This window comes from Saccopteryx bilineata, chromosome 1 (genome assembly GCF_036850765.1).
Source record: "Saccopteryx bilineata isolate mSacBil1 chromosome 1, mSacBil1_pri_phased_curated, whole genome shotgun sequence".
Classification (NCBI taxonomy): domain Eukaryota; kingdom Metazoa; phylum Chordata; class Mammalia; order Chiroptera; family Emballonuridae; genus Saccopteryx; species Saccopteryx bilineata.
In genome coordinates, this window is record NC_089490.1 from 106453562 (window position 1) to 106470929 (window position 17368).

Here is a 17368-nt window from a genome sequence, read left to right on the forward strand (position 1 = left end):
GACAGACAGGAACGTAGAGAGATGTCAATCATTAGTTTTTCGTTGTGGCATTTAGTTGTTCATTGATTGCTTTCTCATATGTGCCTTGACCATGGGGCTATAGCAGACCAAGTAACCCCTTGCTCAAGCCAGTGACCTTGGGTCATAGCTGGTGAGCTTTGCTCAAACCAGATAAGCCCATGCTCAAGCTGGCAAGCTGGTCTTCCGCATCCCAGTCCGACACTCTTATCCACTGCGCCATCGCCTGGTCAGGCTGCCCCAGAATTTTTAAATTAATTTTTGGAAATAAACCATTAAAGCCATAGAACTAACCTTTAAAGTTTTCTCCCAGGGATGTTCTAGAAAATAACTACAAAAAAGCAAAAGAAACAGAATGATAAAAGATTTTATTTGCTAGCATTTACTGCTAGGTTAATTTATTACAAAGACAATGACATTTTGTTGAACTTGGTTATAATTAAACACACTGTACCATTCAAGATCATTATACGTAGGGGGGATGTTGGCGTGGGCTGGCATGCCAGAATGGAAATAGGAACTTTATAGCAAGCCCCACCACCAGCTGTTCAAGAGAATTTTACAATTAATTGGTCCCTTCGTTGAGGGTCTGGCTCAGAAGAAACGGGCCCTAGCAGAGCTGCACCCTGTCCATGGTGAACCACTAAATACAATCTCTAAAAGATCACAAACTTCTGAATGCTGTTTCATTAGGGATCTACTGTGAAATTGAGCATCCTTTGTGCTAGTCTTTTTACTGCATGACACCTGAAACAGTTATCAAAACTAGACCTGCATTTCTGCTAGTGCTCGGGCCTCAGAGCAGGGCTCGTCACCTAACTGCACAAATTAATGCTATTAGGTCCAATTATGAGACAAGCTTGATTATAAATACACAATTTTCAGAATGACAGGCACTTAAAGCTTATTTAAGTAAAATACAAAAATAGATTATATTAATAGGAAATATTTAGTGTTTATCAAATTATAAATCTAGGCTCTTGCCATTTTTAAAAAAGGATACTGGAAACTAAAAAGAGATGACATTTAAATAAAGTGAACAATGCATTTTCTTGTAACGTTCGTTCTGAGTGCTGAACAGTAACAATCTAAGAAAAGGACTTACCACAAAGCACCTAAAATAACATTTGTAGATGGGTAGGAATGTTGTCAACCATTTCTTATTGTTTCCCTCCCAAAGCCCAGTACCAGGGCACTGAGGGTACATCCCACAAGCAATTGTCAGCGTTCTGAAACCAGGTCCTGGGCCTGCGTATCAGAGAAGTTGGAAACCCTTAAGGCGGTAGCTCCTTCCCGGGTGCTCTTTTCCCGAAGGCGCAAGAGTTATGCTTCAGATTCTGCGCCTCTATTTGCACTTGGGCTTCCGTCACTGTCATCTGGTTGGTCATCTAATAGTACATATTTTCCATCATTGGTTAGTGGTATGGACAGCATTAACTGAGCCAGTGCTTCCGGATCCTGAAGTTATGTTTAAGAAGGAGAAAAGAAAACGCTTAAAATACACTTAAAACGCCTTTGGCTTGGCTTTCATTATGTTTAGTAATCTAGCCTCATTACTTCTTAACTTGCCTTGCCTTCAAGTGGGTCTCCTTACTTCTCTGAAAGAAAACTCAATTGCATCACTTCTAGAATCTAGGCCTGGGTCTTCCTCTCAGCCACATGTCTCCCACAGCCAAATCCTAGCCATCTTCCCAGAAAGAGTTCAAAGGGGGGCTTCCCTGACAACAACACTCTTCTTTCAACTCCCGTCTTTTCTCTCTTTTAATCTATACTAAGAGTTTGCAAACTATGGTCTTTTGGCCCACTGCTTGTTTTTGTGAACATTTTATTCACTTCCATACCATCTATGGCTGCTTCTGTGTTACAACAGCAGAGCCGAGTCTGAGACAGGTGGTAAGGCCAGAGGTCTACTATATGGCCCTGGTCTAGACCATAAATTCTAACTAGCAGTTGTCATGTCATGGATATCGGTCAGTCTGTGGCCCTCCTGCCCTCACTGTGGGATAGAACCATATTAATACGGTATTCACTAGCTACATGTTACTATTTTTATTTTTTGACAGAGACAGGGACAGATAGGGACGGGCAGGAAGGGAGAGAGATGAGAAGCATCGATTCTTCATTGCGGCATCTTAGTTGTTCACTGATTGCTTTCTCATATGTGCCTTGACCCGGGGGCTACAGTGACCACTTGCTCAAGCCAGTGACCTTGGGCTCAAGCCAGTGACCTTTGGGCTCAAGTTAGTGACCATGGGGTCACGTCCATGAACCCACACTCAAGCCAGCAACCCTGCGCTCAAGCTGGTGACCTCGGGGTTTCGAACCTGGGTCATCTGCATCCCAGTCTGATGCTCTATCCACTGCGCCACTGCCTGGTCAGACTATGTTACTATTTAAATTTAAATTAAATAAAATTTAAAAATCCAGTTTCTCAGTCACACTAGCCACAATCAATCTGTGTATTTTCCATTATTGCATAAAGTGCCCCTGGACAGTGCTGAACTCCCATGAAGCTCCCCAGAGCAGGAACTGTCTTCCTCACTGCTATAATTCCAGGGTTCTTCTTATTTATACAAAGTTGGCTCTCAGAAACTTGGTGGGAGAGTGAAAGATTGTAAGCTGTGGAAAGACAGGGAGGTCTTTTTGTTCCCAGTGAGTGTCCAGGTGACAAGTGTCAGTGCTGCTGGGCCTGCATCCACTCTGAGGAACAGGCCTAAGAGCACATGGTAGATGCTTAAGTTTGTGCCATCCTAATTTGAAAGACAGGAATCTAGGTGACAACAATAAGCAAAATACATAATACTAAAGCAAAAGCTATAGCAGTGACATTTAAAAGAAGTCCACATGCGTTACCAGTGACTTGGAGCTATCTGATAAAAAGAATGTGGTTAGAATGCTTAAAACAGAAATCCCAAACTTGGCCACACCACCTAGTGAGCAATGTTTCTCTTTTTGAGAGAAACCCTACTGTGTACAGGTATTTTGAGTGGTTGGTAAACCAACATTAAATGGACCTTACCTTTTGAACTTCAATGATTTCTTTTCCCAAATTAATAGCATAACATATCTGCAAAAGACAAGAAAAGCGGTATTTGGCAAAAGTAGAAAAGAATAAAGAATCTTAGGGGAAAAAATGTGACTGTGGAAGTACAATGAGGTCACTGCTCACATCAATGGCTGAGGACCTGGCTATAGGAAACTCATCACACAGGGCTCTGGACACAAGCGCCCACCTGTCCTGATCTGCTGCCGATTTGTGCACACAAGAAAATACCCAGGCGAGTGCAAACTGAAGTTACTCTAGCATTTGAAATTCTTAATGGGATGCTTGTTCCCTTTCGCTCTTGATCATTTTAGCCACCAGATGTTCATACAGTGGAAACAGATACTTGCTGAAGGGGTTGATTAATTTTGATTAATTCTAAGCAGTGAAGTCACAGTTTTTTATACTGAACAAATGAACGGTTCAGATGAACTTTCTCCACGTCTACTTCCTTGGTTTGCTCGCTGGACTAGATTTTCTCCACTGTGACTTCTGCTTGGAGGGGAACTACTTTTAACACTTACTGATAGCTCTATTAAACAACTGCATCTCACAGTAAAGTTCTTCATTCACTCTTATTTGGCTGCCTGATGCGTCATTTTCACAGGGAAATGTTACTTCCAGCAGTTTTCTTTTAGTGGTGCCTTCCTAGGAGGTTATCCTTATCTAAACTCCTCAATGGGGATTTGCAGAATAGTCAACTAACTATCTGGGAGGTGGTGCAAATAAAAACCTTTTAAATATCTTTGTACTGAGATATAATGGAATCTTAAGAGGAAAAAATAAGACCTTTTCGCCTTCTGAATTGCTTTCAAAAACGTATGTGCTCAGAGACTCTCCACCTGTGGACTCAGGCAAGCGGACCACAAAGCCAACCAGCCTCTTGTTTTCTTGGTGAGCAGCGAACTGGGTGACACTGGTAAGCTCAAACTGGAAAAAAAACAACATCACACAACAAACCAGAATTAACAAAGTCATTCTGCATGGAAAAGTCACGAAAAAAGTGCACTATTAGTTACAGTCATTTCATTTGTGTTTAAGGTGGTTACAAAGACGAATGAAGGAGGAGTCACTAAATGGCATGTGTGAGGATACTTACATTGGCTCTGGATACTTGAGTCTGCGGGTCTATTAACCTGAAATTTTAAGAGATTCATTATATCACAAATGCTGGATATATTTATTCTTAGAGTCTGTGGCTTTCTTTGCACTTGTTTTGATACTGCTCTTTGATGTCTATGGTTTTTGGTACTCTTACATACATTTACTCTGACTTTTTGGTGGAGACAGAACACTAAGCCAATGCCTGTAAAGACTCAGGACGTACTTGGAGAAAAGTTGTAAATAAATACAAAGTTTTACTCCTAAGAACCAATTCTTAGTATAAGGTTTATAACAAATGAAAAGGACTGATTTTAATGAATGGAAGAAATGATATTCTGATTTTTGCCAGAGGCCTAGCTAACTGCTTTGAGGCTCACATTTACTGAGCACTTTTAGTGTGCCAGTCACAGCTGCAAGTGTTCTACATGTATTAACTCCTCTGCTCCTCGTGCCTACACTGGGGGCTATTTCCATTTTAGAGCTGAGGACACTAAGGCGCAGGGGTTAAATAACGTGCCCATGGTCATACAACTAACAAATGTCACAGCCAGGAATAAGCCTGGGCATTCTGGCTCCAATGCCATGCTGCTTTCCTGGAGCAATAGAACGGGAGCCTCATGCATAAATTTTCTTAGCAGCCACAGTTAAAAAAGTTTAACAGGTGAAATTAATTTATATACTCGTGTATTAGACATATTATTAATATAAATTTATTGATATAAAAATTGAGCTGCTTTATATTCTTTATCGGGGGTTCTTTATCTGAGGCAGGATGAGATCTTAGAAATTTTGTATGTACATATTATATTTTGCATTTATAACACATCTCAGTTCAGAAGGGTTATGCTTCAAGGAGACATGTAGCCACAGTACTGGACAGCTTCACTGTGACCTGACAGTCCTTTGCCATTGTTCATATAGACCAGGCGTCCCCAAACTACGGCCCGCGGGCCACATGCGGCCCCCAGAGGCCATTTATCCGGCCCCCTGCCACACTTCCGGAAGGGGCACCTCTTTCATTGGTGGTCAGTGAGAGGAGCACTGAATGTGGCGGCCCTCCAACGGTCTGAGGGACAGTGAACTGGCCCCCTGTGTAAAAAGTTTGGGGACCCCGATATAGACCTCATTACCTGAACCTCCAAATCATGTAGTTAAAATAGCTTGGCTTCTTGATTCTCAGCCCAACAAATACTGAGCAGACGTTCCTTTTGGTGGTCTAGGCAGGCTCATGTCCTGTATTCATGGTGGTTAAGTTTTAGAAATAGTCCTCTCAGAGAAATGACATAAAAAACCCAAACACTTTCCATTCTCAAGCTCTGAGATAGACAGTTGCTCTCAAGGGATAGCAATCTTATGAACAACAGGATTCACACCACTAAATTCCTAAAGACAGCATTAAAGGAGCATCCTATAAGACCGAAGTGTAAAAACGAATAGTGCAGGAACAAGGGTAGTATCTTAATTGAACATTCTGGATGGGTAAATACACTCTGAAAGGGAAACCAGATGGAGCTATAAGAGAGTCCGAGACGGAACTGAATGTACCTCAGAGCCTGACTGGTGACCATCAGGTGGGACTCTGTCGTGCGGAAGATGTTATGAATAGCCCGTGCCGCCAACACTTGTCTCATCGCTTCATAAATCACTTCGGTACTGTTGTCTGTTTTAACTGCCATCGATCCCAAAAACCGAACTATAAACATCTGTTGCAAAAGAGAATCTGCAAAAGAGCATTTTCTGCTCAGGATGAGTCTCGTCCTGCCTGCTGCCGGGCTGCATGGGCCTCACGTGCTGGTCTGAGAAGAGCCTCGCCACGGCAGGTCTGGATGCCGTTCAGGGGGGCTTCCTACCCAAGTCTCGATCTCTGCTTTACAGACCGCAGACTGCCCAAGGTCCGAATCTCTGCTGTCTGTGTTTCGTCTGTTTGTAACTACTTCCTGACTAGGAAAGCCCTACTTTTCTCCACCTAAACGTAAGACAGTGCTGTCAGAGAGACAGTCTTCTGCACTAAGACCAGGTGATGACATGTAGGCAGCAGTGATCATACCTTTTCTCTGAAAACAAATTTTTCCACCAGACAACAGAGAATTCATGACTTTGGACCACTAATTAAGTCCTCTTATAAAACTTATTTGAAGAAAATAGACCTGATATCGGGTCTTGTTCATTTATTATTGAGGGGCAGGGATGATCTACTCCGTAAACTAATGGAGATCTCAAACTCCGTTTGCTGGCCGGATGCTGCGGCACGCCCAGGGCCGGCTTTCCAGTCCCGCCTGCCCGGCCACACGGGCCAGCGCCCCAACTGAAGGTCACGGAGAAGTGCTACAGATCTTTCCTCTGTAAGGACAACTCATTTACCCACCATGTCAAACGTAGCCTTTTTGCTCCTTTGCCCTCCCATTAGTATCCTAGCCCCTAAAAATAATGAGTTAAAAAACTTAGGAAAATATAACTGAGACAATGTCATAAATGGTTAATCCTACATGAAGCATTTTTATAAGTTTGAAAGTTTCTGTCTAGACTTTACAAACTGGACTGTATGAAAAATCAGCTAGATATAAGTGGAGAGTCAGATTTGAGGCAATATTTTCGAAATTAAAAAATTTTTTGCCTAAAGCTGGAGGAGTACCAGTTCTCAAGCCCTACTTTTGCATGTCAGTAAGTGGCATTCCATCCTAATGCCATTTGCCAGTCATGCAGGTGATTAAAATGAGGTCTCACCAGCACTCTGGCTACTCACTTCTTGGTTGGGAACTCAAGACCTGCTCTGTGGAGGAGTTTATGATCAGCTCTCCTGACTGGTCTGATGAACATAAGAATGTAAATCGAACCAAACCACTAATTTAAACATTTATGGGATCTTCAAATTCAAGAATGAGCTGTTTGTGCCTATGATTTCCTAAACTGAAACAGCACATTCATGACTCACCCAGGCTGCATTTTAAGGTGACCATTTTATCCTCTGAATGTAGTTTGTAATGGTGTGATACCAGGTTTAGACGTGGCAACTTCCTATGTAGGAGCTACAGAAAAGTATGTTTGTAGGTAGTGGTACAACGGTTACAGAGGACCTGTAACTTCTCCTCAGTTGTTACCGAAGGTCTAATTGCATATGTCCTAATGAGTTTTCAGAGAAAAACATGTCTGTGGGTCATAATTTCACACATTTGAAGCCACAGCTCTCTAGAATATGATGCTGCATCTCATTTCAGTGTCTCTGGTCACTGTGTCCAGAGGAAGAATAAGCACAATGAACCACCTACCTTCTGCTTCTGGAAATGTGTCTTCTTCAGTCTCACCGAAAGGGTTGGTACGCCTAGGGGACAGCCAGAGTCAAACGATCACACAGCTTCAGCTAAGGGACACTTAGCACCTGAACTCTCAGAATGGCAACGGTCTTTGGAGGTGGGTGGGGATACAGAGACGTCAAACTTATTTCCATTCCTCCCAGAGACGACCGCCCAGAGCAAGTACCTGCCGCCTCTGTTCTGGTCAAGGAACTCTGTAGCTGGAAGGACAATGTCAAACTGGATGGGTGTTCCAGGTGCAATCAGTTCTTCTGCTTCAGGCACGATGACTGCCTCTTTGGGAACAATCTTGTCATTTTCCATTTCTGAGTTTCTCAGGGTCTGGCTGGAGTACGGTTTAAGAGAAGAAGGGAAAAACAAGTCCCTTTTAGTCTTAAGCCTTTGCAATCAAACAAATGCATGCTGAATGCTGACAGAGGCATGGAAGGTTTCAACCAGGCCTTCAAACCCTTCTACAATTCAGTTTTCATAAAAAGTCATTCACTCTGGCCCTGGCCAGTTGGCTCAGTGGTAGAGTGTTGGCCTGGCGTGTGAAAGTCCCGGGTTCAATTCACAGCCAGGGCACACAGGAGAAGCGCCCATCTGCTTCTCCACCCTCCCCCTCTCCTTCCTCTCTGTTTCTTCCCCTCCCGCAGCCAAGGCTCCATTGGAGCAAAGTTGGCCCGGGCACTGAGGATGGCTCTGTGGCCTCTGCCTCAGGAGCTAGAATGGCTCCAGTTGCAACGGAGCAACACCCCAGATGGGCAGAGCACTGCCCTCTAGTGGGCTTGCTAGGTGAATCCTGGGCGGGTGCATGAGGGAGTCTGTCTTTCTGCCTCCCTGATTCTCACTTCAGAAAAAGACAAATAACAACAAATATAAAACCTCATTCACTCCTTTGTTGAAATCTTTCAGATCTCCTCACTGACTGTAGATAGCTCTGCTGCACAGCACTCTGTTACACTATGTATCACATAGTCAACTGATTTTCTATTTGTATCTTTCTCTCTGTGAGACAGATTTTTGAGAGCAGGGGCTACAGCTAAATCCTATTTATTACTTGGTACAGAGCAGGCAGTCAGAAGTGTTCACTGAATGAATCGTATCTAGCGTCCAACCACAACCTGGGTCTCATTACTCCCGAGAGCCTCCTTCTCCACTCCCTTCCCGTGCCCTCCCTAGTGCTGCAGCCAGCACACCTTTGCTCTCCCTTCCGTCTCCATCCCAGGTGCGCTGCTCACCCAGCCCTCTCGTTCTTCAAACACCAGCTCCAATTCCTATTCATCCACTAGAACTTTCAAGCCAGGCGGACCCTCTCCCTCCGCTGCTCCCCTGCGGTTCTTCTTAGTAAGTCACAGGGACAGGCTTGTGCCTCGCCCTACTGAGCTACACTGGATCTGACTGTGCCACCATTCTCAAAGCCTTCAGCTCTGCCCCACTGCCGACAACTGCTGAGCACGGCACCCAATTGTCACGGTTGGACTCAAACCTATTTCCTGGCCTTACCTTGTCCTGATCATGAACCCAGTGCAGTGTGGACACACACTGAGACTCTGGCGTCTGCTACCCTTCTGAGCTTTCTGACTCTTGGGTCTGCACAACACTTAGTGGGGCTCTTTCTACCAGGCCAATGAACGATGGATGCCAAACAGTCATAATTTCAATTTACCCTTTGGTGCCATGCTTTCATTGGCATGACACACACTACTGGTCTCTATTATTTAACCAAATGGCAACTCCCATTAAGACAAAAAGGTGAGATTCCTAGAACAAATCCTGAGACAATATTCAAGGTGGAAGAACAGCTAATATGCAGGGTAATGCCCACTATAAATGGTAACAGTAAACAATGGAAGGGGCAACTACCTAAATATCCCATAGCCAATAATAAGTGATAGTGTGTTGCTATTAAAAAGAACAACGTAAAAATATAAAATCTATGTGTGATGATACAAAATAAAAGCACTTGTGAAAAAGTAGATGTGTGGCTAAGGCCTGGGCTACTGGTAATATGGACACATAAGAGGGGGTTTTGTTCCCCATGTGTGTTTTGGCTTCATGACTTTGTTGATGCTGCTAGAAAATGGGGAGCGGAGGGACCCTTGTCCAGCAGGCCCATGGCCAGCCCCACAGGTCATGGGAAGCCTGGTGCTCAGCCAGCCTGAACCCCAGTTCTGCCTCATCTGCGTTGAGAGCCCAGGGACAGTCGCCCTTCCTGGCCAGGTACACTTCTGCACAACAGGCTGCTCAGTACCCTGGTGGCTTTTAAGGATGAAGTAGTTTGTGTCAAAGTTGTAATACAAAGCTAGCTTTCCTTTGTCCTTAGTTACCTGGGGCACGAACTTTCTTGTTTTTTTCTAAAACTTGTAATGGGAGTCACTGCTTGGAGAGCCGTCTCGTTCAACTTGATGGCGACTGCCTAAAAAGCCACAGGAAGACGGGCTCAGTCCGGGCGGCAGGCACTTGCCCTCTGGACTGAGGAGGGGCTGGGTACAGGGATGGCGCTGCGTGTTACCTCAGGGTTGTCAGTCAGGTAGATCTGCCTAGAGATGTTGTTGATGGCGCATATCCACTGTGGGGGACAGAAAAAAGAACCGCTGAGCCCCAGAGGCCCCCCGCCCCCCGCCACACCCGGAAGGAAGTAAGACAAAATCTTTACCTCTTCATTCTCCTTTCTGCTCTCTGCCTGCAGGATTATTCCCCTGAAATCAAGTGCATGTAAGTGAGTGCTTCCCAGACCTCAGTGACTGAGGATTACTCTACAGAAACTGAATTTGCTGGGGCCCCGAGGGAAAGGCCAGCAAGGCAGAGGAAGGAGAAAGGCGGCTCTGGGCCTGGCTCTGCTGCCCACTCACTGGCATGGGGGACAAACGTCCTTTCCTTGGGTCTCAGTCAGCCTTGTCGTCACTCAGAGGCTGCCATCCCTACAGTGCTGACTGTCCCCTCTCAGACGACACCCAGCACTGGGCACTCTGCCAGCCCCTCCTCCCAACACACCCACAGAAGGCACTGGAGCGCCCCACTTCTCCCGAGGACTGAGAATGTGCACACGGAGAGCGGGAAGAGACAGCACCGCCCTGCCTCTGTGAGGCTGAGCACTACAGGGACCTCACCTGCCTCTCCGTTCCTCACCCCGGCTGGGAGGGGGTGTGGCTCCCTATGTCCCAGCTGAGGAACCAAGGCCCAGGAGTTCAGTGACTGCCTGGCACCGTGCCTAGAATCCAGGCATCTTCATGCCCAGCACTTCCCCTCACTCAGGGACAAGGGACGATGCTTGCCAGTCTGAGAGGTGACAGTCCACACGGCCCCACCACTGCCCATTCTCCCAGACATGCTGGTGCTCAAATAAAACTTCAAGTTGGAACCCCAAAGGAGCCAATGCCGGCAGAGCAGTCTGACTGAAGGAAGGGCCACCCATCTCCCCCAGGCAGGGGCACCTCCACCTCTGGGGCTCTGATGTCCTTGGAGCACAGCCGGAAACCACTGCTCTAAGAGACAGGGGCGCCCAGTGAGATGGGATCCACTGTGAACAACTATAAGGCTGCCATTTAAGAGCAGGATCTCTCAGGGCCCGTGATGTGTGGGGACAGCATGCATGGGCACACCACTCCTGCAGCTAAACACACTATGCACGCTCCCATTTCAGCTGGAAAAACTGACTTCAGGCATCTTTCCTTACTGACTTCCCTGCTCGTCCCTATCCCATCATAGCACGAATACAGACACGCATCTAGGAACAGGAAAGGCATAGCCACAGCCTTCCCTGAGAACCCGTGCCGACAAACAGCAGCCTTCCCCAACACCGTGCACGTGGGTCAGCTCTTCTCTAAGCCACAAAGCCTCGCTGGGATGGATGCCTGACACAGGGCAGGCTGGATCCCTCAGGGGTCAGGTGTGCTCGCTGAGAACATAAAACCACTCTCCTGGGAGGTCCAGTGCTGGAACGAGCCACTGCCACTCCCATGGAGGAATGAGCTAGGAGGCCCCTGGCAAGGGTGGGGTCACACGACTTGTTCTCCACCCACAGAAAACCCACGGGACATACGATTTCCCATTGGGAGTGGTGATCTGGAAGCAGTAGCGTCGGTCTTCACAGTCCACCGCCATCACGGAGCAGTTGTCCAGGTCCTGGATCAAACCTCCAGCCACGGCGCCCCTGGGCTGACACATGAGATTCCCGCCTTGTGTGAAGAAGTAAAGTCTCTCCCAGGTGGTGGTGACCAGCCCTGTTTTACTGTAAGAATTGTGTTTTAAAGTCCATTAGTATTAGAAAGAATGAGCAGCACTTCATGTCTGCTGCCTCTATGGGTGTCAATGATAATTTAGAAACATTGCATTTCTTTAAAGTAAATTGCTTTGAAAATAATTCAAGTGCAAAGAGTAGCAGAAGTGCGATCAAACTTGAAGGCTCTGGGAGATGAATGGCCCCACTCACAGGGATGCCAGCCCAGGGCCAACTCCATCGGGTGGGACGCGCCTGCCTCTGCAGCCAGGCCAGCTGCTGAGCAGAACCCATGGCCTCTGGAGCAGAATCAGTGTGTCACCACTGGGGACTGACACCTAGAAGGTCACTTCTCTAAGACATGGAGCTGAACTGCTTGTTATCATTTTGGTCACCAGGGTCACCTCAGCCCACACCCCGGACTCCTGGGGCCTTCAGCCAGAGGCGATTTTGTTCCAGCTGGATGTTCTTGTTTTGTGGGCTGTTTACAAGAGGAAAATCCAGTTCCTGCAAATAACACCAGGCCCTTGTGGCCTTTTCTACCTGTACTACTTTAGTTACAGAACTAAAGAAGACACCTGGCCTGTGATCGGGCGGGCAGCTAACAGACCTGGCAGGAAGAGAGCTGGCCATTTCTCTCCGCCCCCTCCTTCGGGGCAGCAAACACACTGACCTGACTCAGTTCTGACTGAGTAGCAACTACGTGTGAGGCACTAGGTTTCCTGCCTCAGTAACTGCAGTAACTGTAATTCCCAAAGAGGTAATACCTAGCTAGCATTTGAGTGTTTACTGCCTGCTAGGAAATACTGCATTCAACCCTTGTAAAAACTTTATGCAGCATCAGCTCTACTTTCCGGATGAAGCGATTGAGGCCCCACTGATCCATGGTCTCTGAAACCAAAGTCAGAGTCTTCCCCCCACCTGCTAACAGCCCCTCTCTGCTCTTAGATGCAATTAAACCTGACCCTCCTCATTCCAAATGGACATTTAAAGACCTGAGCTTAGCTGAGTCTGGGACTTGGTCTAGATGAACGAGATGACTGGTGGAAGTCCTGGCCCTCAGCACTGTCTCAGCGGCAGATCTCTAGAACACTGCTCTTCCCTGCCAGGCGCCTGGGGGTGGGGGGGGCAGACAATAACTATCATTGGTCCAGGACAGTGACAGTTAACAGCAATCTATCTGCAAGCGGCCATGGTGACCTGTGGTGTCTTGGAGTCCAAGTGTTGGGGTCTTACATGCTGCTTCCAGCCCATCTCTCAGTGCGCCTAGGCCCTGGGCCCATGGCTCCCTGGGTCCCAGAGGCAGGGGTGCTGGGGTGGGAGTTCCTCCCCAACCTCGCCCACCCCCTCCCTTTGGCGGGGCACTCAGCAGACGCCCCAAAGCCACTCTGAGGGGCGGGCAGTGGCGTCCTCACTTTCTAAGATTAAGGTAACCAGCCTTCTGGATGAGGTTCCTGTTGATCTGGGGTGTGGTCAAGTCAAAGTCGGGAGTGTAGGTTGCTTCGTCGACGGAGAGCAGTTCCTGCTGGGACACCCTCATCTTTTCTGCTTCAGCCTCCAGTTCCACCTGAATGCTTAGGACAGAAGGAGTCAGGTCAGTCACACAGCACTGGCAGCCAGCATGCTGGGCAGTAGGTGGCAGAGCTGTCCCCATGATCCTGCCACACAAAGAGAGCCGCAGCCTCACGCAGCCCAAGAGCTGGTGATCAGAGACTCAAGGCTGCGCTACTTTAAGTGTTTATAAGGCTGCTGTTTTAAAATAGAACATAAGGAATGCCACCGGGCAATGCCTGCACCCAGCTACCGTTTCTCGGCTGACAAACTGGTATCCGTACTCACAAGCATTGATACAAATTTTAGGAGGAAAGCTTCGATGAGCCCATTCTTAGGGGTGGCAGGGCTGGCAGCCTGTGACAGTACCAGAAAGGCAATAAGGAAATAGCAGTCACTCCTGCCCCACCGTGGTTTAGGCAGGGGCCGGGGAAATGGCCAGTGGGACAGGGTAATGACCAGGAGTGGGACTAAGACAGCCATACGCCTGCCCCACCTGCTGGTGACAGGCTTGGTTATAAAGTCCAGCCGAGAAAGCAAACTTCAGAGGCATGTTCTGCTCCTCCACAGTGGGGAAGGGGACAGACAGAATTACAAAGGTTAAAAGCAGAAGGACCATGGGGCCAGATGCCGAGTGTTTCACACAGTGGCTCCTCAGGGTGTTCTCTCAGAAGGGTTCTGCGGGCACGAGTCTGGGCTGCACACTGCACACTCTCCTGCGGGCTTCACGTCTCCACTGCTTACATCTCTAATGCACTGCACTCCGGCCATCACCTAAGTGAGTAGTTCTGGCTATGTTGACATTTGATAGTCCAGGAGACGGAAGAAGGGAAGCAGCCAAAGGGTTACAAAAGCACTAAGGTTCTTAAGCTTCTGTGGGTGATAAAGCTCTGTGGACTCAATGAAAGGCGAGGATTCTCTCCCCCCAAAATACTCATGTGCACCAACAAGACAGAAAGACATATTTTCATACCCTGGAAGCCATGAAAAGTACTCAAGCGACCCTATTCCTAGTGAGAGAAGCCTGGTGCGGGAGGTGCCTGGCGCCTCTCAGCTCACTACCACTATCACACCCACTGGTGACAGGAGTCAGAGTGGCTCTAGCATCTGTGAAGTGTGGGCAGGGCAGTCTGAAAAGATGACGTATTTTTTTAAAATAAGCAATTGCGGCCCTGGCCGGTTGGCTCAGCGGTAGAGCGTCGGCCTGGCGTGTGGGGGACCCGGGTTCGATTCCCGGCCAGGGCACATAGGAGAAGCGCCCATTTGCTTCTCCACCCCCCCCCCTTCCTTTCTGTCTCTCTCTTCCCCTCCCGCAGCCAAGGCTCCATTGGAGCAAAGATGGCCCGGGCGCTGGGGATGGCTCCTTGGCCTCTGCCCCAGGCATTAGAGTGGCTCTGGTCGCAGCAGAGCGACGCCCTGGAGGGGCAGAGTGTCGCCCCCTGGTAGGCAGAGCGTCGCCCCTGGTGGGCGTGCCGGGTGGATCCCGGTCGGGCGCATGCGGGAGTCTGACTGTTTCTCCCCGTTTCCAGCTTCAGAAAAATACAAAAAAAAAAAAAAAAAAAGCAATTGCAAGAATAAAATTGATTCAAAAAAGGCTTTTTTGTGTGAAATTAATTCAAAAAAGGCTTAATGCCTTGTTTATCTTTTATAAATCAATATAATGATCAGCGGTTCCTGAAAAGTTGCAGTACTTCTGGCTACTAATCCTGTTAGCTCTTGAAGAAAAAACACAAAGCGCTCTTCTAAAATATCCATGGCAAGTCTAGCCAGACTCAGGCTTCTAACATGTGAATCTTGAATAATAACAAAAGAAGACCTTAAGAACCAGAACTTGGACTCAATAGGTAAGTACCCCTGCGGACATTTCAATCTTTTACTGATATACAAACTTTAAATGCAGTGGACAGGACTCTGGGCTCCTCACAAGCTGGGAACTGCAGAATCACTCCTTCTAAGCACACAATTCCCTCACCGCTGCGGCAGAGCCGCCCCCGCCTCCCAGAGCAGCTCAATCAGCAGGAAAGCGGAAGGCACAAAGAGCCAGACTGGAGTGCAGTGTACCTCTGAATCATGTCCGCGACGGAGGATAGAAAGCTGTCCATACTTTGGGAAAACATCTCTGCTCCTTTCTTTAAGAAGTTAATCTGAAAGATATAATTACAATATTCTGACTACACAGTCTGAAAATGAAATTGCAGCTGCTGACTTTTTGGGAACCAACAGAAGGAACACCTCACTTCCTGTGATTCCTGGGCATTCACCTCCCAGGTTTGGATCCCCCGTCAAAACCAGAAGGGTAGGGGTATGGGAAAGAGAGGACAACGACCACCTCTGTGCCTTACTGACACCTGCGACCATCCTGCCCAGAGAAGCTCAAGCGTCCATTTCTTTCTATGGCTGGGCCTTTACACAGCTGAATATTGCTATGAGCTGCTCCACTTTACACGCCCAGTTGCAGGGAAGCAACAGTTGCAAACCTATGTCATTTATGAGAGAAAATTCAGCCCGGACACGGGTATTCCCTCCTGTGCTACCTGGCTCCTCTGTCTGATCTGCAAACAGGCCCTGCCCTAGGCGATGTGACCAGGCACTGACCTCTCACAGAGGAGGCTAGCAGGTGTTAGCAGTACAGCCTGAGGCTTGGGGAAGCATGTAAATGCGTCTTTACTTTTCCTAGTATAAAAACAGATGACAATCAGGATTATCCTAATTCAAGGTAACACATGCAGGCGGATGTTCTGGTCCCGTGATCTCTTTCAATCATACAGAGATGAACATTTTGAATCTTTGAAATGTTAAATATCAAAGTCTGTTAAAAGAGCATTATGCATTTCTAAGGGCACATGATGGTGGTTTTTTCTCTCCTTCCCCTCCCTGAACTCCTACTTGGAATTTATACTCAAGTCCATGTCTTAGCTCCTCCACTGTTCTCTAAGCTCCTAGAACAAGACTCACACATTCCCTCAGAAGTCTGATGGAATGGATAGAAGAAAAGGATGAGACACTGGCTCCTACAGCGGCGTCACATGCTACTAACCGTATAAACACCATACTGGAGTCATTTGTGTGCTCCCTTTCATAAACCTGTCCACAGATTACAAAACCTCAATTTGTCTGCAGGCATGAGGACTGAATCACAACTTAATTGAAAACCTGTTTAACTAGGGCCAGGGAAGACAGAAACAGAGTAAAACCACCTCCACTATGGCGGGTGATGACTAGAAGTCTGATTCAGAGGAATGTCATCCGAAGACCATGTGCCGTCGTGAACACTGGGAGCGCAGTGGGCAAACAACCATCAGCTAACAAAGGTGGGTGCTCAGTGACCACTGAGGTAAAAGGGCTGCTCCAGAGTCATCCAAAGATTCACAGAGTGAGACAACCACCTGGTCTAAGACAAAGAACTACAGTTTCACCAGGATTAAAATGGCTGCAGCATGAGGGGCTATTTGGTCTTGTGTCTTGAAATCTGGAGACTTTTCATACAAAAAATGAAACGGGCCATCCTCAGTCCTCAAAAACGATACTGCCGCTGCCCAGCAATGCCACTGCGCTGCTCTGCTCTCCCAGGCATGCTGCACCTGCGCGCTGTGCCCGGCGGCCCCTCCTTCCCCACTGCAGCGGCGCCCACTGAAGAGGTGCAAGTGGGAGGCAGCGGTGCAGTCCTGGGCCATGGAAAGTGAAAGCAGCTGGTAGCAAACCCATCCTTAGATCTTTTAAGGACAATCTGCTAACAACCAGGGTCCCAACACTATTTCAGGCCTGCAGCTGTGCATCTTCCCGGGACTCTAAGCTCAGGACCCCCCTGACTCTGGGCCTCTAAGGAGCAGAGATTACTGCTCCAAAGGCAAGGCCCGTCAGTGCAGGGACATGACAAGAGTATCGGCCAGAGAGAGCAAAGTGAGTACCGGCATTCTCTAACCAGCCAGCACACCCACCGGGCAGGCAGAGCTGCAATACTCACCAGGAGAGGAGGGCAACCGAGAGGACGCCCGTGTGCGCGCAGTGCCATCGCGAGGAAGCAGCTGGCTCCCAAGGATTGGCCGAGGGCTGGCGCCCACAGCTGGGCAGCACTCATATTTTGGCTTAACCCAGCTTTACCCAGATGACGCGGAAAGATTATACTGTTCTATTTAAATA

At 47.8% G+C, this 17368-nt stretch overlaps 1 protein-coding gene across 1 annotated transcript in view; it reads right to left on the reverse strand.

The window, feature by feature from the left end:
* Positions 1–369: 369 nt before the first annotated feature.
* APPL2 (adaptor protein, phosphotyrosine interacting with PH domain and leucine zipper 2) overlaps positions 370–17368 on the reverse strand; it is a 46088-nt gene continuing 29089 nt past the window's right edge. Inside the window, exons 9-21 of the mRNA XM_066263442.1 lie at positions 15290–15372; positions 13093–13251; positions 11501–11689; positions 10115–10157; positions 9971–10027; positions 9786–9874; positions 7643–7801; positions 7432–7484; positions 5711–5885; positions 4161–4197; positions 3851–3991; positions 3038–3085; positions 370–1476 (exon numbers count right to left, since the gene is read on the reverse strand). Coding sequence (XP_066119539.1) covers positions 1342–1476; positions 3038–3085; positions 3851–3991; positions 4161–4197; positions 5711–5885; positions 7432–7484; positions 7643–7801; positions 9786–9874; positions 9971–10027; positions 10115–10157; positions 11501–11689; positions 13093–13251; positions 15290–15372 — 1368 coding nt within the window. The 3' untranslated portion in view covers positions 370–1341. The remainder of the gene's footprint in view (positions 1477–3037; positions 3086–3850; positions 3992–4160; positions 4198–5710; positions 5886–7431; positions 7485–7642; positions 7802–9785; positions 9875–9970; positions 10028–10114; positions 10158–11500; positions 11690–13092; positions 13252–15289; positions 15373–17368) is intronic.